The sequence below is a fragment of the Oncorhynchus gorbuscha genome, unplaced genomic scaffold (genome assembly GCF_021184085.1).
Source record: "Oncorhynchus gorbuscha isolate QuinsamMale2020 ecotype Even-year unplaced genomic scaffold, OgorEven_v1.0 Un_scaffold_1002, whole genome shotgun sequence".
Classification (NCBI taxonomy): Eukaryota; Metazoa; Chordata; class Actinopteri; order Salmoniformes; family Salmonidae; genus Oncorhynchus; species Oncorhynchus gorbuscha.
The window spans coordinates 135,001-155,000 of NW_025745919.1; the positions used below are offsets into that span (position 1 = coordinate 135,001).

General features: G+C 49.7%; 1 protein-coding gene across 1 annotated transcript in view; it reads right to left on the minus strand.

Annotated features, from left to right (window-relative positions):
- The window catches only part of LOC124020945 (fibrillin-1-like), a 201,152-nt gene that overhangs the window by 100,606 nt on the left and 80,546 nt on the right, over positions 1-20,000 (minus strand). The window contains 2 exon segments of the mRNA XM_046336257.1: positions 14,953-15,078; positions 18,825-18,950. Coding sequence (XP_046192213.1) covers positions 14,953-15,078; positions 18,825-18,950 — 252 coding nt within the window.

Below are 20,000 nucleotides of genomic sequence, written 5' to 3' on the forward strand. Positions count from 1 at the left end.
CTCCTCTCCTCCAGTCTACCTCTCCTCTCCTCTAGTCTACCTCTCCTCTCCTCTAGTCTACCTCTCCTCTCCTCTAGTCTACCTCTCCTCTCCTCTAGTCTACCTCTCCTCTCCTCTAGTCTACCTCTCCTCTCCTCTAGTCTACCTCTCCTCTCCTCTAGTCTACCTCTCCTCTCCTCTAGTCTACCTCTCCTCTCCTCTAGTCTACCTCTCCTCTAGTCTACCTCTCCTCTCCTCCAGTCTACCTCTCCTCTAGTCTACCTCTCCTCTCCTCTAGTCTACCTCTCCTCTCCTCTAGTCTACCTCTCTCTCCTCTAGTCTACCTCTCCTCTCCTCTAGTCTACCTCTCCTCTCCTCTAGTCTACCTCTCCTCTCCTCTAGTCTACCTCTCCTCTCCTCTAGTCTACCTCTCCTCTCCTCTAGTCTACCTCTCCTCTCCTCTAGTCTACCTCTCCTCTCCTCCAGTCTACCTCTCCCCTCCTCTAGTCTACCTCTCCTCTCCTCTACCTCTCCTCTAGTCCTCTCCTCTAGTCTACCTCTCCTCTCCTCTAGTCTACCTCTCCTCTCCTCTAGTCTACCTCTCCTCTCCTCTAGTCTACCTCTCCTCTCCTCTGGTCAACCTCTCCTCTCCTCTCCTCCAGTCGACCTCTCCTCTCCTCTCCTCTCCTCTCCTCTCCTCTAGTCTACCTCTCCTCTCTAGTCTACCTCTCCTCTCCTCTAGTCTACCTCTCCTCTCCTCTAGTCTACCTCTCCTCTAGTCTACCTCTCCTCTCCTCTAGTCTACCTCTCCTCTCCTCTCCTCTAGTCTACCTCTCCTCTCCTCTAGTCTACCTCTCCTCTCCTCTAGTCTACCTCTCCTCTCCTCTAGTCTACCTCTCCTCTCCTCTAGTCTCCCTCCTCTCCTCTCCTCTAGTCTACCTCCTCCTCTAGTCTACCTCTCCTCTCCTCTAGTCTACCTCTCCTCTCCTCTAGTCTACCTCTCCTCTAGTCTCTCCTCTAGTCTACCTCTCCTCTCCTCCAGTCTACCTCTCCTCTAGTCTACCTCTCCTCTCCTCTAGTCTACCTCTCCTCTCCTCTAGTCTACCTCTCCTCTCCTCTAGTCTACCTCTCCTCTCCTCTCCTCTAGTCTACCTCTCCTCTCCTCTAGTCTACCTCTCCTCTCCTCTAGTCTACCTCTCCTCTCCTCTCCTCTAGTCTACCTCTCCTCTCCTCTCCTCTAGTCTACCTCTCCTCTCCTCTCCTCTAGTCTCCTCTCCTCTCCTCTCCTCTCCTCTAGTCTACCTCTCCTCTCCTCTAGTCTACCTCTCCTCTCCTCTAGTCTACCTCTCCTCTCCTCTAGTCTACCTCTCCTCTAGTCTACCTCCTCTCCTCCTCTAGTCTACCTCTCCTCTCCTCTAGTCTACCTCTCCTCTCCTCCAGTCTACCTCTCCTCTCCTCTAGTCTACCTCTCCTCTCCTCTAGTCTACCTCTCCTCTCCTCTAGTCTACCCTCTCCTCTCCTCTAGTCTACCTCTCCTCTCCTCTAGTCTACCTCTCCTCTCCTCTAGTCTACCTCTCCTCTCCTCTAGTCTACCTCTCCTCTCCTCTAGTCTACCTCTCCTCTCCTCTAGTCTACCTCTCCTCTCCTCTAGTCTACCTCTCCTCTCCTCTAGTCTACCTCTCCTCTCCTCTAGTCTACCTCTCCTCTCCTCTAGTCTACCTCTCCTCTCCTCTAGTCCTCTCCTCTCCTCCAGTCTACCTCTCCTCTCCTCTAGTCTACCTCTCCTCTCCTCTAGTCTACCTCTCCTCTCCCTCTAGTCTACCTCTCCTCTCCTCCTCTCCTCTCTCTCCTCTCCTCTAGTCTACCTCTCCTCTCTCCTCCAGTCTACCTCTCCTCTAGTCTACCTCTCCTCTCCTCTAGTCTACCTCTCCTCTCCTCTAGTCTACCTCTCCTCTCCTCTAGTCTACCTCTCCTCTCCTCCAGTCTACCTCTCCTCTCCTCTAGTCTCCTCTCCTCTCCTCTAGTCTACCTCTCCTCTCCTCCAGTCTACCCTCTCTACCTCTCCTCCTCTAGTCTACCTCCTCTCCTCCAGTCTACCTCTCCAGTCTACCTCTCCTCTCCTCCAGTCTCCTCTCCTCCAGTCTACCTCCTCTCCTCTCCTCTAGTCTACCTCTCCTCTCCTCTAGTCTACCTCTCCTCTCCTCCAGTCTACCTCTCCTCTCCTCTAGTCTACCTCTCCTCTCCTCTAGTCTACCTCTCCTCTCCTCTAGTCTACCTCTCCTCTCCTCTAGTCTACCTCTCCTCTCCTCTCTAGTCTACCTCTCCTCTCCTCTAGTCTACCTCTCTCCTCTCCTCTAGTCTACCTCTCCTCTAGTCTACCTCTCCTCTAGTCTACCTCTCCTCTCCTCTAGTCTACCTCTCCTCTCCTCTAGTCTACCTCTCCTCTAGTCTCCTCTCCCTCTCTAGTCTCCTCTCCTCTCCTCTCCTCTAGTCTACCTCTCCTCTCCTCTAGTCTACCTCTCCTCTCCTCTAGTCTACCTCTCCTCTCCTCTAGTCTACCTCTCCTCTCCTCTAGTCTACCTCTCCTCTAGTCTACCCTCCTCTAGTCTACCTCTCCTCTCCTCTCCTCCAGTCTACCTCTCCTCTAGTCTACCTCTCCTCTCCTCCAGTCTACCTCTCCTCTCCTCTAGTCTACCTCTCCTCTCCTCTAGTCTACCTCTCCTCTCCTCTAGTCTACCTCTCCTCTAGTCTACCTCTCCTCCTCTAGTCTACCTCTCCTCTCCTCTAGTCTACCTCTCCTCTCCTCTAGTCTACCTCTCCTCTCCTCCAGTCTACCTCTCCTCTCCTCTAGTCTACCTCTCCTCTCCTCTAGTCTACCTCTCCTCTCCTCTAGTCTACCTCTCCTCTCCTCTAGTCTACCTCTCTCCTCTCCTCTAGTCTACCTCTCCTCTCCTCTAGTCTACCTCTCCTCTCCTCTAGTCTACCTCTCCTCTCCTCTAGTCTACCTCTCCTCCCTAGTCTACCTCTCCTCTCCTCTAGTCTACCTCTCCTCTCCTCTAGTCTACCTCTCTCTCCTCCAGTCTACCTCTCCTCTCCTCTAGTCTACCTCTCCTCTCCTCCAGTCTACCTCTCTCCTCCTAGTCTACCTCTCCTCTCCTCTAGTCTACCTCTCCTCTCCTCTAGTCTACCTCTCCTCTCCTCTAGTCTACCTCTCCTCTCCTCTAGTCTACCTCTCCTCTCCTCTAGTCTACCTCCTCTAGTCTACCTCTCCTCTAGTCTACCTCTCCTCTCCTCTACCTCTCCTCCAGTCTACCTCTCCTCTAGTCTACCTCTCCTCTCCTCCAGTCTACCTCTCCTCTCCTCTAGTCTACCTCTCTCTCCTCTAGTCTACCTCTCCTCTCCCTCTAGTCTACCCTCCTCTAGTCTACCTCTCCTCTCCTCTAGTCTACCTCTCCTCTCCTCTAGTCTACCTCTCCTCTCCTCTAGTCTACCTCTCCTCTCCTCCTAGTCTACCTCTCCTCTAGTCTACCTCTCCTCTCCTCTAGTCTACCTCTCCTCTCCTCCTAGTCTACCTCTCCTCTCCTCTAGTCTACCTCTCCTCTCCTCTAGTCTCCTCTCCTCTCCTCTAGTCTACCTCTCCTCTAGTCTAGTCCTCTCCTCTAGTCTACCTCTCCTCTCCTCCAGTCTACCTCTCCTCTCCTCTAGTCTACCTCTCCTCTCCTCTCCTCTAGTCTACCTCTCCTCTCCTCTAGTCTACCTCTCCTCTCCTCTAGTCTACCTCTCCTCTCCTCTCCTCTAGTCTACCTCTCCTCTCCTCTAGTCTACCTCTCCTCTCCTCTCCTCTAGTCTACCTCTCCTCTCCTCTAGTCTACCTCTCCTCTCCTCTAGTCTACCTCTCCTCTCCTCTAGTCTACCTCTCCTCTCCTCTAGTCTACCTCTCCTCTCCTCTAGTCTACCTCTCCTCTCCTCTAGTCTACCTCTCCTCTCTCCTCTAGTCTACCTCTCCTCTCCTCAGTCTACCTCTCCTCTAGTCTACCTCTCCTCTCCTCTAGTCTAGTCTCCTCTCCTCCTAGTCTACCTCTCCTCTCCTCTAGTCTACCTCTCCTCCTCCTCTAGTCTCCTCTCCTCTAGTCTACCTCTCCTCTCCTCTAGTCTACCTCTCCTCTCCTCTAGTCTACCTCTCCTCTCCTCTCCTCTCACCTCTCCTCTCCTCTAGTCTACCTCTCCTCTCCTCCTAGTCTACCTCTCCTCCTCCTAGTCTACCTCTCCTCTCCTCTAGTCAATCTCTCCTCCTCCTAGTCTACCTCTCCTCTCCTCTAGTCTACCTCTCCTCTCCTCTAGTCTACCTCTCCTCTCCTCTAGTCTACCTCCTCCCTCCTAGTCTCCTCTAGTCTACCTCTCCTCTCCTCTAGTCTACCTCTCCTCTCCTCTAGTCTACCTCTCCTCTCCTCCAGTCTCTCTCCTCTAGTCTACCTCTCCTCTACCTCTCCTCTCTCTCCTCTAGTCTACCTCTCCTCTCCTCTAGTCTACCTCTCCTCTCTCCAGTCTCCTCTAGTCTACCTCTCCTCTCCTCTAGTCTACCTCTCCTCTCCTCTAGTCTACCTCTCCTCTCCTCCTAGTCTACCTCTCCTCTCCTCTAGTCTACCTCTCCTCTAGTCTACCCTCTCCTCTAGTCTACCTCTCCTCTCCTCTAGTCTACCTCTCCTCTAGTCTACCCTCTCCTCTAGTCTCCTCTCCTCTAGTCTACCTCTCCTCTCCTCTAGTCTACCTCTCCTCTAGTCTACCTCTCCTCTCCTCTAGTCTACCTCTCCTCTAGTCTACCTCTCCTCCTAGTCTACCTCTCCTCTCCTCTAGTCTACCTCTCCTCTCCTCTAGTCTACCTCTCCTCTCCTCTAGTCTACCTCTCCTCTCCTCTAGTCTACCTCTCTCTCCTCTAGTCTCCAGTCTCCTCTCCTCTAGTCTACCTCTCCTCTCCTCTAGTCTACCTCTCCTCTCCTCTAGTCTACCCTCCTCTCTACCTCTCCTCTAGTCTACCTCTCCTCTCCTCCAGTCTACCTCTCCTCTAGTCTACCTCCTCTCCTCTAGTCTACCTCTCCTCTCCTCTAGTCTACCTCTCCTCCCTAGTCTACCTCTCTCTCCTCTAGTCTACCTCTCCTCTCCTCTAGTCTACCTCTCCTCTCCTCTAGTCTACCTCTCCTCTCCTCTAGTCTACCTCTCCTCTCCTCTAGTCTACCTCTCCTCTCCTCTAGTCTACCTCTCCTCTCCTCTAGTCTACCTCTCCTCTCCTCTAGTCTACCTCTCCTCTCCTCTAGTCTCCTCTCCTCTAGTCTACCTCTCCTCTCCTCTAGTCTACCTCTCCTCTCCTCTAGTCTACCTCTCCTCTCCTCTAGTCTCTCCTCTCCTCTAGTCTACCTCTCCTCTCCTCCAGTCTACCTCTCCTCTAGTCTACCTCTCCTCTCCTAGTCTACCTCTCCTCTAGTCTACCCTCCTCTCCTCTAGTCTACCTCTCCTCTCCTCCAGTCTACCTCTCCTCTCCCTCTAGTCTACCTCTCCTCTAGTCTACCTCTCCTCTCCTCTAGTCTACCTCTCCTCTCCTCTCCTCTCCTCTCCTCTCCTAGTCTACCTCTCCTCTCCTCTAGTCTACCTCTCCTCTCCTCTAGTCTCCTCCCTCTCCTCTAGTCTACCTCTCCTCTCCTCTAGTCTACCTCTCCTCTCCTCTAGTCTACCCTCCTCCTCTCCTCTAGTCTACCTCTCCTCTCCCTCTCCTACCTCTCCTCTCCTCTAGTCTACCTCTCCTCTCCTCTAGTCTACCTCTCCTCTCCTCTAGTCTACCTCTCCTCTCCTCTAGTCTACCTCTCCTCTCCTCTAGTCTACCTCTCCTCTCCTCTAGTCTACCTCTCCTCTCCTCTAGTCTACCTCTCCTCTCCTCTCCTCTCCTCCTCCAGTCTACCTCTCCTCTCCTCTCCTCTCCTCTCCTCTCCTCTAGTCTCTCTCCTCTCCTCTCCTCCAGTCTACCTCTCCTCTCCTCTCCTCTCCTCTAGTCTACCTCTCCTCTCCTCCAGTCTACCTCTCCTCTAGTCTACCTCTCCTCTCCTCTAGTCTACCTCTCCTCTCCTCTAGTCTACCTCTCCTCTCCTCTAGTCTACCTCTCCTCTCCTCCAGTCTACCTCTCCTCTAGTCTACCTCTCCTCTCCTCCAGTCTACCTCTCTCCTCTCCTCTAGTCTACCTCTCCTCTCCTCCAGTCTACCTCTCCTCTAGTCTACCTCTCCTCTCCTCTAGTCTACCTCTCCTCTCCTCCAGTCTACCTCTCCTCTCCTCTCCTCCAGTCTACCTCTCCTCTCCTCCAGTCTACCTCTCCTCTCCTCTCCTCCAGTCTACCTCTCCTCTCCTCCAGTCTACCTCTCCTCTCCTCTAGTCTACCTCTCCTCTCCTCTAGTCTACCTCTCCTCTCCTCTAGTCTACCTCTCCTCTCCTCTAGTCTACCTCTCCTCTCCTCTAGTCTACCTCTCCTCTCCTCTAGTCTACCTCTCCTCTCCTCTAGTCTACCTCTCCTCTCCTCTAGTCTACCTCTCCTCTCCTCTAGTCTACCTCTCCTCTAGTCTACCTCTACCTCTAGTCCCTCTCCTCTAGTCTACCTCTCCTCTCCTCTAGTCTACCTCTCCTCTCCTCTAGTCTACCTCTCCTCTAGTCTACCTCTCCTCTCCTCTAGTCTACCTCTCCTCTCCTCTAGTCTACCTCTCCTCTCCTCTAGTCTACCTCTCCTCTCCTCTAGTCTACCTCTCCTCTCCTCTAGTCTACCTCTCCTCTCCTCTAGTCTACCTCCTCTAGTCCTCTCCTCTAGTCTACCTCTCCTCTAGTCTACCTCTCTCCTCCTCTCCTCTCCTCTAGTCTACCTCTCCTCTCCTCCAGTCTACCTCTCCTCTAGTCTACCCTCTCCTCTCCTCTAGTCTACCTCTCCTCTCCTCTAGTCTACCTCTCTCCTCTCCTCTAGTCTACCTCTCCTCTCCTCTAGTCTACCTCTCCTCTCCTCTAGTCTACCTCTCTCCTCCTCTAGTCTACCTCTCCTCTCCTCTAGTCTACCTCTCCCTCTCCTCTAGTCTACCTCTCCTCTCCTCTAGTCTACCTCTCCTCTCCTCTAGTCTACCTCTCCTCTCCTCTAGTCTACCTCTCCTCTCCTCTAGTCTACCTCTCCTCTCCTCTAGTCTACCTCTCCTCTCCTCTAGTCTACCTCTCCTCTCCTCTAGTCTACCTCTCCTCTAGTCTACCTCTCCTCAACCTCTCCTCTCCTCTCCAGTCTACCTCTCCTCTAGTCTACCTCTCCTCTCCTCTAGTCTACCTCTCCTCTCCTCCAGTCTACCTCTCCTCTAGTCTACCTCTCCTCTCCTCTAGTCTACCTCTCCTCTCCTCTCCTCTACCTCTCCTCTCCTCTAGTCTACCTCTCCTCCTCTAGTCTACCTCTCCTCTCCTCTAGTCTACCTCTCCTCTCCTCTAGTCTACCTCCTCTAGTCTCCTCTCTAGTCTACCTCTCCCCCCTCTACCTCTCCTCTAGTCTACCTCTCCTCTCTCCTCCAGTCTACCTCTCCTCTAGTCTACCTCTCCTCTCCTCTAGTCTACCTCTCCCTCTCCCTCCTCTAGTCTACCCTCTCCTCTAGTCTACCTCTCCTCTCCTCTAGTCTACCTCTCCTCTCCTCTAGTCTACCTCTCCTCTCCTCTAGTCTACCTCTCCTCTCCTCCAGTCTACCTCTCCTCTCCTCTAGTCTACCTCCTCCTCTCCTCTAGTCTACCTCTCCTCTCCTCTAGTCTACCTCTCCTCTCCTCTAGTCTACCTCTCCTCTCTCCTCTAGTCTACCTCTCCTCTCCTCTAGTCTACCTCTCCTCCTCCTAGTCTACCTCTCCTCTAGTCTACCTCTCCTCTCCTCTAGTCTACCTCTCCTCTCCTCTCCTCTCCTCTCCTCTAGTCTACCTCTCCTCTCCTCTAGTCTACCTCTCCTCTCCTCTAGTCTACCCTCTCCTCTCCTCTAGTCTACCTCTCCTCTCCTCTAGTCTACCTCTCCTCTCCTCTAGTCTACCTCTCCTCTCCTCTCCTCTAGTCTACCTCTCCTCTCCTCCAGTCTACCTCTCCTCTACCTCTCCTCTCCTCTAGTCTACCTCTCTCTCCTCTCCTCTAGTCTACCTCTCCTCTCCTCTAGTCTACCTCTCCTCCCCTCTCTCCTCTAGTCTACCTCTCCTCTCCTCTCCTCTAGTCTACCTCTCCTCTCCTCTAGTCTACCTCTCCTCTCCTCCAGTCTACCTCTCCTCTAGTCTACCTCTCCTCTCCTCTAGTCTACCTCTCCTCTCCTCTAGTCTACCTCTCCTCTCCTCTAGTCTACCTCTCCTCTCCTCTAGTCTACCTCTCTCCTCTAGTCTACCTCTCCTCCTCCAGTCTACCTCTCCTCTCCTCTAGTCTACCCTCTCCTCTCCTCTAGTCTACCTCTCCTCTCCTCTAGTCTACCTCTCCTCTCCTCTAGTCTACCTCTCCTCTAGTCTCTCTCTCCTCTAGTCTACCTCTCCTCTCCTCCAGTCAACCTCCTCCCCTACCTCTCCTCTCCTCTAGTCTACCTCTCCCTCCTCTAGTCTACCTCTCCTCTCCTCCAGTCTACTCTCTCCTCTAGTCTACCTCTCCTCTCCTCTAGTCTACCTCTCCTCTCCTCTAGTCTACCTCTCCTCTCCTCTAGTCTACCTCTCTCTCTCCTCTAGTCTACCTCTCTCCTCTCCTCTAGTCTACCTCTCTCCTCTAGTCTACCTCTCCTCTCCTCTAGTCTACCTCTCCTCTCCTCTAGTCTACCTCTCCTCTCCTCTAGTCTACCTCTCCTCTCCTCTAGTCTACCTCTCCTCTCCTCTAGTCTACCTCTCCTCTCCTCTAGTCTACCCTCTCCTCTCCTCTAGTCTACCTCTCCTCTCCTCTAGTCTACCTCTCCTCTCCTCTAGTCTACCTCTCCTCTCCTCCAGTCTCCTCTCTCCTCTAGTCTACCTCTCCTCTCCTCTAGTCTACCTCTCCTCTCCTCTAGTCTACCTCTCCTCTCCTCTAGTCTACCTCTCCTCTCCTCTAGTCTACCTCTCCTCTAGTCTACCTCTCCTCTCCTCTAGTCTACCTCTCCTCTCCTCTAGTCTACCTCTCCTCTCCTCCGGTCAATCTCTCCTCCTCTAGTCTACCTCTCCTCTAGTCTACCTCTCCTCTCCTCTAGTCTACCTCTCCTCTCCTCTAGTCTACCTCTCCTCTCCTCTAGTCTACCTCTCTCTCTCCTCTAGTCTACCTCTCCTCTCCTCTAGTCTACCTCTCCTCTCCTCTAGTCTACCTCTCCTCTCCTCTCTACCTCTCCTCCTCTCGTCTACCTCTCCTCTCCTCTAGTCTACCTCTCCTCTCCTCCGGTCAATCTCTCCTCCTCTAGTCTACCTCTCCTCTAGTCTACCTCTCCTCTAGTCTACCTCTCCTCTAGTCTACCTCTCCTCTCCTCTAGTCTACCTCTCCTCTCCTCCAGTCTACCTCTCCTCTCCTCTAGTCTACCTCTCCTCTCCTCTAGTCTACCTCTCCTCTCTAGTCTACCTCTCTCTCCTCTAGTCTACCTCTCCTCTCCTCTAGTCTACCTCTCCTCTCCTCTAGTCTACCTCTCCTCTCCTCTAGTCTACCTCTCTCTCCTCTAGTCTACCTCTCCTCTCCTCTAGTCTACCTCTCCTCTCCTCTAGTCTACCTCTCCTCTCCTCCAGTCTACCCTCCTCCTCTAGTCTACCTCTCCTCTCCTCCCTCTCCTCTCCTCTAGTCTACCTCTCTCTCCTCTAGTCTACCTCTCCTCTCTCTCTCCTCTCCTCTAGTCTACCTCTCCTCTCCTCTAGTCTACCTCTCCCTCTAGTCTACCCTCCTCTCCTCTAGTCTACCTCTCCTCTCCTCTAGTCTACCTCTCTCCTCTCCTCTAGTCTACCTCTCCTCTCCTCTAGTCTACCTCTCCTCTCCTCTAGTCTACCTCTCCTCTCCTCTAGTCTACCTCTCCTCTCCTCCAGTCTACCTCTCCTCTCCTCTAGTCTACCTCTCCTCTCCTCCTAGTCTACCTCTCCTCTCCTCCAGTCTACCTCTCCTCTCTCCTCTAGTCTACCTCTCCTCTAGTCTCCTCTCCTCCTCTAGTCTACCTCTCTCCTCTCCTCTAGTCTACCTCTCCTCTCCTCTAGTCTAGTCTCTCCTCTCCTCTCTAGTCTACCTCTCCTCTCCTCTAGTCTACCTCTCCTCTCCTCTAGTCTACCTCTCCTCTCCTCTAGTCAACCTCTCCCTCTCCTCTCCTCCAGTCTACCTCTCCTCTAGTCTACCTCCTCTCCTCTAGTCTACCTCTCTCTCCTCCAGTCTACCCTCTCTCTCTCTACCTCTCCTCTCCTCTAGTCTACCTCTCCTCCTCTCCTCCAGTCTACCTCCTCCTAGTCTACCTCTCCTCTCCTCTAGTCTACCTCTCCTCTCCTCTAGTCTACCTCTCCTCTCCTCTAGTCTACCTCTCCTCTCCTCTAGTCTACCTCTCTCCTCTAGTCTACCTCTCCTCTCCTCCAGTCAACCTCTCCTCTCCTCCAGTCTCCTCTCCTCTAGTCTACCTCTCCTCTCCTCTAGTCTCCTCTCTAGTCTACCTCCTCTCCTCTAGTCTACCTCTCCTCTCTACTCTCCTCCTCTAGTCTACCTCTCCTCTCCTCTAGTCTACCTCTCCTCTCCCTAGTCTACCTCTCCTCTCCTCCAGTCTACCTCTCCTCTCCCTCCTCCAGTCTACCTCTCCCTCTCCTCTAGTCTACCTCTCCTCTCCTCTAGTCTACCTCTCCTCTCCCTAGTCTACCTCTCCCTCCTCTAGTCTACCTCTCCTCCTCTAGTCTACCTCTCCTCTCCTCTAGTCTACCTCTCCTCTCCTCTAGTCTACCTCTCCTCTCCTCTAGTCTACCTCTCCTCTCCTCTAGTCTACCTCTCCTCCTCTCTCCTCTAGTCTACCTCTCCCTCTCCTCTCCTCTAGTCTACCTCTCCTCTCCTCTAGTCTACCTCTCCTCTCCTCTAGTCTACCTCTCCTCTAGTCTACCTCTCCCTAGTCTACCTCTCCTCTAGTCTCTCCTCTCTCCTCCTCTAGTCTACCTCTCCTCTCCTCTAGTCTACCTCTCCCTCCTCTACCTCTCCTCTCCTCTCCCTCTAGTCTACCTCTCCTCTCCTACCTCCTCTCCTCTCCTCTCCTCTAGTCTACCTCTCCTCTCCTCTAGTCTACCTCTACCTCTCCTCTCCTCTAGTCTACCTCTCCTCTAGTCTCTCCTCTAGTCTACCTCTCCTCTCCTCTAGTCTACCTCTCCTCTCCTCTAGTCTACCTCTCCTCTCCTCTAGTCTACCTCTCCTCTCCTCTAGTCTACTCTCTCTAGTCTACCTCTCCTCTCCTCTAGTCTACCTCTCCTCTCCTCTAGTCTACCTCTCCTCTCCTCTAGTCTACCTCTCCTCTCCTCTAGTCTACCTCTCCTCTCCTCTAGTCTACCTCTCCTCTCCTCTAGTCTCTCTCCTCTCCTCTAGTCTACCTCTCCTCTCCTCTAGTCTACCTCTCCTCTCCTCTAGTCTACCTCCTCTCCTCTCCTCTAGTCTACCTCTCCTCTCTCTCCTCTAGTCTACCTCTCCTCTCCTCTAGTCTACCTCTCCTCTCCTCCAGTCTACCTCTCCTCTAGTCTACCTCTCCTCTAGTCTCCTCTCCTCTCCTCTAGTCTACCTCTCCTCTCCTCTAGTCTACCTCCTCTCTCCTCTAGTCTACCTCTCCTCTCCTCTAGTCTACCTCTCCTCTCCTCTAGTCTACCTCTCCTCTCCTCTAGTCTACCTCTCCTCTAGTCTACCTCTCCTCTAGTCTACCTCTCCTCTCCTCTAGTCTACCTCTCCTCTCCTCTAGTCTACCTCTCCTCTAGTCTCTCCTCTCCTCTCCTCTAGTCTACCTCTCCTCTCCTCTAGTCTACCTCTCCTCTCCTCTAGTCTCCTCTCTCCTCTCCTCTAGTCTACCTCTCCTCTCTACCTCTCTAGTCTACCCTCTAGTCTACCTCTCCTCTCCTCTCTAGTCTACCTCTCCTCTACCTCTCCTCTCCTCTAGTCTACCTCTCCTCTCCTCTAGTCTACCTCTCCTCTCCTCTAGTCTACCTCTCTCCTCTCCTCTAGTCTCCTCTAGTCTCCTCTCCTCTAGTCTACCTCTCCTCTCCTCTAGTCTACCTCTCCTCTCCTCTAGTCTACCTCTCCTCTCCTCTAGTCTACCTCTCCTCTCCTCTAGTCTACCTCTCCTCTCCTCCAGTCTACTCTCTCCTCTAGTCTCTCTCCTCTCCTCTAGTCTACCTCTCCTCTCCTCTAGTCTACCTCTCCTCTCCTCCAGTCAATCCTCCTCCTCTAGTCTACCTCCTCTCTCCTCTCCTCTCTCCTCCTCTAGTCTACCTCTCCTCTCCTCTCCTCCCTCTCTCTACCTCTCCTCTAGTCTACCTCTCTCTCCTCTCTACCTCTCCTCTCCTCTAGTCTACCTCTCCTCTCCCTCCAGTCTACCTCTCCTCTCCTCTAGTCTACTCTCTCCTCTCCTCTAGTCTACTCTCCTCTCCTCTAGTCTACCTCTCCTCTCCTCTAGTCTACCTCTCTCCTCTAGTCTACCTCTCCTCTCCTCTAGTCTCCTCTCCTCTAGTCTACCTCTCCTCTCCTCTAGTCTACCTCTCCTCTCCTCTAGTCTATCTCTCTCCTCTAGTCTACCTCTCCTCTCCTCTAGTCTACCTCTCCTCTCCTCTAGTCTACCTCTCCTCTCCTCTAGTCTACCTCTCCTCTCCTCTAGTCTACCTCTCCTCTCCTCTAGTCTACCTCTCCTCTCCTCTAGTCTACCTCTCCTCTCCTCTCCTCTCCTCTCCTCTCCTCTCCTCTCCTCTAGTCTACCTCTCCTCTCCTCTAGTCTACCTCTCTCTCCTCTAGTCTACCTCTCCTCTAGTCTACCTCTCCTCTCCTCTAGTCTACCTCTCCTCTCCTCTAGTCTACCTCTCCTCTCCTCTAGTCTACCTCTCCTCTCCTCTAGTCTACCTCTCCTCTCCTCTAGTCTACCTCTCCTCTCCTCTAGTCTACCTCTCCTCTCCTCTAGTCTACCTCTCCTCTCCTCTAGTCTACCTCTCCTCTAGTCTACCTCTCCTCTCTCCAGTCTCTCCTCCTCTAGTCTACCTCTCCTCTCCTCTACCTCTCCTCTCCCTCTCCTCTCCTCTAGTCTACCTCTCCTCTCCTCTAGTCTACCTCTCCTCTCCTCTAGTCTACCTCTCCTCTCCTCTAGTCTACCTCTCCTCTCCTCTAGTCTACCTCTCCTCTCCTCTAGTCTACCTCTCCTCTCCTCTAGTCTACCTCTCTCCTCTAGTCTACCTCTCCTCTAGTCTACCTCTCCTCTCCTCTAGTCTCCTCTCCTCTAGTCTACCTCTCCTCTAGTCAACCTCTCTCTCCTCTAGTCTACCTCTCCTCTCCTCTCCTCTCCTCTAGTCTACCTCTCCTCTCCTCTAGTCTACCTCTCCTCTCCTCTAGTCTACCTCTCCTCTCCTCTAGTCAACCTCCTCTCTCCTAGTCTCCTCTAGTCTACCTCTCCTCTCCTCTAGTCTACCTCTCCCTCTAGTCTACCTCTCCTCTCCTAGTCTACCTCTCTCTCCCTCTCCTCTCCTCTAGTCTACCTCTCCTCTCCTCTAGTCTACCTCTCCTCTCCTCTAGTCTACCTCTCCCTCTCCTCTAGTCTACCTCTCCTCTCCTCTCTAGTCTACCTCTCCTCCTCTAGTCTACCTCTCCTCTCCTCCAGTCAACCTCTCCTCTCCTCTAGTCTACCTCTCCTCTCCTCTAGTCTACCTCTCCTCTCCTCTAGTCTACCTCTCCTCTCCTCAGTCTACCTCTCCTCTAGTCTACCTCTCCTCTCCTCTAGTCTACCTCTCCTCTCCTCCAGTCTCCTCTCCTCTAGTCTACCTCTCCTCTCCTCCAGTCTACTCTCTCTCCTCTAGTCTACCTCTCCTCCGCCTCCTCTAGTCTACCTCCCCCTCTCCTCTAGTCTACCTCTCCTCTCCTCTAGTCTACTCTCCTCTCCTCTAGTCAACCTCTCTCTCCTCTAGTCTACCTCTCCTCTCCTCTAGTCTACCTCTCCCTCCTCTAGTCTACCTCTCCTCCTCTAGTCTACCTCTCCTCTCCTCTAGTCTACCTCTCCCCCCTCTCCTCTCTAGTCTACTAGTCTACCTCTCCTCTCCTCTAGTCTACCTCTCCTCTCCTCTAGTCTACCTCTCCTCTCCTCTAGTCTACCTCTCCTCTCCTCTAGTCTACCTCTCTAGTCTCCTCTAGTCTACCTCTCTCTCCTCTCCTCCAGTCTACCTCTCCTCTCCTCCGGTCAACCTCTCCTCTCCTCTAGTCTACCTCTCCCAGTCTACCTCTCCTCTCCTCTAGTCTACCAATCTCTCCTCTCCTCTAGTCTACCTCTCCTCTCCTCTAGTCTACCTCTCCTCTCCTCTAGTCAACCTCTCCTCTCCTCCAGTCTACCTCTCCCCTCCTCTAGTCTACCTCTCCTCTCCTCTAGTCTACCTCTCCTCTCCTCTAGTCTACCTCTCCTCTCCTCTCCTCTAGTCTACCTCTCCTCTCCTCTAGTCTACCTCCTCTCCTCTCTCCTCTCCTCTCTCCTCTAGTCTACCTCCTCTCCTCTCCTCTCCTCTCCTCTAGTCTACCTCTCTCTCCTCTCCTCTAGTCTACCTCTCTCTCCTCTCCTCTAGTCTACCTCTCCTCTCCTCTAGTCTACCTCTCCTCTCCTCCGGTCAACCTCTCCTCCTCTAGTCTACCTCTCCTCTCCTCTAGTCTACCTCTCCTCCTCCAGTCTACCTCTCCTCTCCTCCAGTCTACTTCTCCTCTCCTGTCTGTATGTCCGTCCGTCCGTCCGTCCGTCCGTCCGTCCGTCCGTCCGTCCGTCCGTGTGTGTGTGTGTGTGTACCTGTGCAGCCGGTGGTTCCCTTGCGTACGGAGTAGCCCTTGTCACAATGGCAGATGAAGGATCCCTTGCTGTTCTCACAATTCCCACTCAGACAGATGTTAGGGTTCAGCTCACACTCATCCACATCTAGAGAGAGAGAGAGAGAGAGAGAGAGAGAGAGAGAGAGAGAGAGAGAGAGAGAGAGAGAGAGAGAGAGAGAGAGAGCGACAGAGAGATAGTGAGTGAGACAGAGAGATAGTGAGAGAGACAGAGAGAGAGAGAGAGAGAGAGAGAGAGAGAGAGAGAGAGAGAGAGAGAGAGAGAGAGAGAGAGAGAGAGAGAGAGAGAGAGTTTAGAGAGAGAGAGAGAGAGAGAGATAGTGAGAGAGACAGAGAGAGAGATAGTGAGAGAGAGACAGAGAGAGAGAGATAGTGAGAGAGACAGAGAGAGAGAGATAGTGAGAGAGACAGAGAGAGAGAGAGAGAGAGAGAGAGAGAGAGAGAGAGAGAGAGAGAGAGAGAGAGAGAGAGAGATAGTGAGAGAGACAGAGAGAGAGAGAGAGAGAGAGAGAGAGAGAGAGAGACAGAGAGAGAGAGATAGTGAGAGATGATCAGTGAAAAGAGAGGTAGAAGCACAAGACCTGGACCATGAAACATCCAATAGAAGATAGGACATATCCACTCAGTGTTTATTGTCCCATGTTTCTAACAGCCAGTGATGAGTGTGTAACGGATGTGAAATGGCTAGATAGTTATCGGTGGTGGGCGCTAATAGCGTTTCAATCGGTGACGTCAATAGTAGTGGTTCCCCTTGCTCTGCAAGGGCCACGGCTTTTGTGGAGCGATGGTTAACGATGCTTCGTGGGTGTCAGTTGTTGATGTGTGCAGAGGGTCCCTGGTTTGAGCCCGGGTCGGGGCGAGGGGACGGACTAAAGTTATACTGTTACAAGTGCATCACTACTTGTATAACTACTTGTGTTACTAGCTATACTACAGATCTCCCTGAGACAGCACGGAGTGGGCAGACAAGTCCTTTCTCCTCAAACACACTTTCAGACCTAAAAATAAAACCTTCAGAAAGAGGCTTTATTCTGACCAAAAAAGGACCCCTGCACTGCCCTGCACTGTGTGTAGACTTTAAGTGTGTGTGTGTTTACACTCAGTGAGAGCCCTACTCTAACATTAGTCTTGTCATATTCTTCATATGTTACTCAGTAAAAATCAGACGTCTGAATGCCAAGCATTCCTACCTCATCTGTCTGACACACAAAGGCATATTATTTTCATGCGTCATCTTGGACAACCTTTATGCTAATATTATATTGTCAGGATAAATCAATAGAAATGTTGTTGTAAAAAGAGAAATATCAGATTTATTGTGTTGCTGCCTGTTCCCCTGTGTGTCTGGAGGAACAGAGAACACTGGACATGTAAATGACAACTAACATTAATACTGAATACATGTCTCACCATTCAAAACTAATAACAATACTGAATACATGTCTCACCATTCAAAACTAATACTGAATACATGTCTCACCATTCAAAACTAACACTAATACATGTCTCACCATTCAAAACTAACACTAATACATGTCTCACCATTCAAAACTAACACTAATACATGTCTCACCATTCAAAACTAACACTGAATACATGTCTCACCATTCAAAACTAACACTAATACATGTCTCACCATTCAAAACTAACACTAATACATGTCTCACCATTCAAAACTAACACTAATACATGTCTCACCATTCAAAACTAACAATACTAATACATGTCTCACCATTCAAAACTAACACTAATACATGTCTCACCATTCAAAACTAACACTAATACATGTCTCACCATTCAAAACTAACACTAATACATGTCTCACCATTCAAAACTAACACTAATACATGTCTCACCATTCAAAACTAACACTAATACATGTCTCACCATTCAAAACTAACACTAATACATGTCTCACCATTCAAAACTAACACTAATACATGTCTCACCATTCAAAACTAACACTAATACATGTCTCACCATTCAAAACTAACACTAATACATGTCTAACCATTCAAAACTAACACTAATACTGAATACATGTCTCACCATTCAAAACTAACACTAATACATGTCTCACCATTCAAAACTAACACTAATACATGTCTAACCATTCAAAACTAACACTAATACTGAATACATGTCTCACCATTCAAAACTAACACTAATACATGTCTCACTGTTCAAAACTAACACTAATACATGTCTCACCATTCAAAACTAACACTAATACATGTCTCACCATTCAAAACTAACACTAATACATGTCTAACCATTCAAAACTAACACTAATACTGAATACATGTCTCACCATTCAAAACTAACACTAATACATGTCTCACCATTCAAAACTAACACTAATAAATGTCTCACGATTCAAAACTAACACTAATACTGAATACATGTCTCACCATTCAAAACTAACACTAATACTGAATACATGTCTCACCATTCAAAACTAACACTAATACTGAATACATGTCTCACCATTCAAAACTAACACTAATACATGTCTCACCATTCAAAACTAACACTAATACATGTCTCACCATTCAAAACTAACACTAATACATGTCTCACCATTCAAAACTAACACTAATACATGTCTCACCATTCAAAACTAACACTAATACATGTCTCACCATTCAAAACTAACACTAATACATGTCTCACCATTCAAAACTAACACTAATACATGTCTCACCATTCAAAACTAACACTAATACATGTCTCACCATTCAAAACTAACACTAATACATGTCTCACCATTCAAAACTAACACTAATACATGTCTCACCATTCAAAACTAACACTAATACATGTCTCACCATTCAAAACTAACACTAATACATGTCTCACCATTCAAAACTAACACTAACACTAATACATGTCTCACCATTCAAAACTAACACTAATACATGTCTCACCATTCAAAACTAACACTAACACTAATACATGTCTCACCATTCAAAACTAACACTAATACATGTCTCACCATTCAAAACTAATAACAATACTGAATACATGTCTCACCATTCAAAACTAACACTAACACTAATACATGTCTCACCATTCAAAACTAACACTAATACATGTCTCACCATTCAAAACTAACACTAATACATGTCTCACCATTCAAAACTAACACTAATACATGTCTCACCATTCAAAACTAACACTAATACATGTCTCACCATTCAAAACTAACACTAATACATGTCTCACCATTCAAAACTCATGTCTCATTCCATTCAAAACTAACACTAACACTAATACATGTCTCACCATTCAAAACTAACACTAATACATGTCTCACCATTCAAAACTAATAACAATACTGAATACATGTCTCACCATTCAAAACTAACAATAATACATGTCTCACCATTCAAAACTAATAACAATACTGAATACATGTCTCACTGTTTAAAACTAATAACAATACTGAATACATGTCTCACTGTTTAAAACTAATAAGAATACTGAATACATGTCTCACTGTATGATAATATGTGTGTGAGAGTTTACCCACACAACTCTACTGTGATACTATGTGTGTGAGAGTTTACCCACACAACTCTACTGTGATACTATGTGTGTGAGAGTTTACCCACACAACTCTACTGGGGGTTAGGTAGTTTTAGTTCTTGAAGCAGTGGTGTGGTCCCACTCCTTCCCTGTTGTTTTGTGTTGATTAGACAGCAACGTGAATGGCTGAGGAGAGGAGACAGGCTGTTCTAGAAGAGCTGAGGGTCAGATTGGAAGCCCACGCTCACAATGCTACATGTATTCTGGAGGCAGTGGCTTAGAGCGCTAGACAGGTAGGTTAGTTACCCAGACAGGTCTTCATATCTTCAGAAGACATGAATCCATCGAAGCAGAGACACTGGTACTCTCCTGGGATGTTGGTACACTGGCCTCCATCACAGATGTCTGGACTGTCCTCACACTCATCAATGTCTGGAGGGAGACAGAATAACACATTCACTACAACACTCACCAATACAACAGACACACATATGTCTTTAAGGACAGAGAAGGACAGACACACATATGTCTGTAAGGACAGAGAAGAACAGACACTAATATGTCTTTAAGGACAGAGAAGGACAGACACTAATATGTCTGTAAGGACAGAGAAGGACAGACACACATATGTCTGTAAGGACAGAGAAGAACAGACACTAATATGTCTTTAAGGACAGAGAAGGACAGACACTAATATGTCTGTAAGGACAGAGAAGGACAGACACACATATGTCTGTAAGGACAGAGAAGGACAGACGCTAATATGTCTGTAAGGACAGAGAAGGACAGACACACATATGTCTGTAAGGACAGAGAAGGACAGACACACATATGTCTGTAAGGACAGAGAAGGACAGACACACATATGTCTGTAAGGACAGAGAAGGACAGACACACATATGTCTGTAAGGACAGAGAAGGACAGACACACATATGTCTGTAAGGACAGAGAAGGACAGACACACATATGTCTGTAAGGACAGAGAAGGACAGACACACATATGTCTGTAAGGACAGAGAAGGACAGACACACATATGTCTGTAAGGACAGAGAAGGACAGACACACATATGTCTGTAAGGACAGAGAAGGACAGACACACATATGTCTGTAAGGACAGAGAAGGACAGACACACATATGTCTGTAAGGACAGAGAAGGACAGACACACATATGTCTGTAAGGACAGAGAAGGACAGACACTAATATGTCTGTAAGGACAGAGAAGGACAGACACACATATGTCTGTAAGGACAGAGAAGGACAGACACACATATGTCTGTAAGGACAGAGAAGGACAGACACACATATGTCTGTAAGGACAGAGAAGGACAGACACTAATATGTCTGTAAGGACAGAGAAGGACAGACACACATATGTCTGTAAGGACAGAGAAGGACAGACACACATATGTCTGTAAGGACAGAGAAGGACAGACACACATATGTCTGTAAGGACAGAGAAGGACAGACACACATATGTC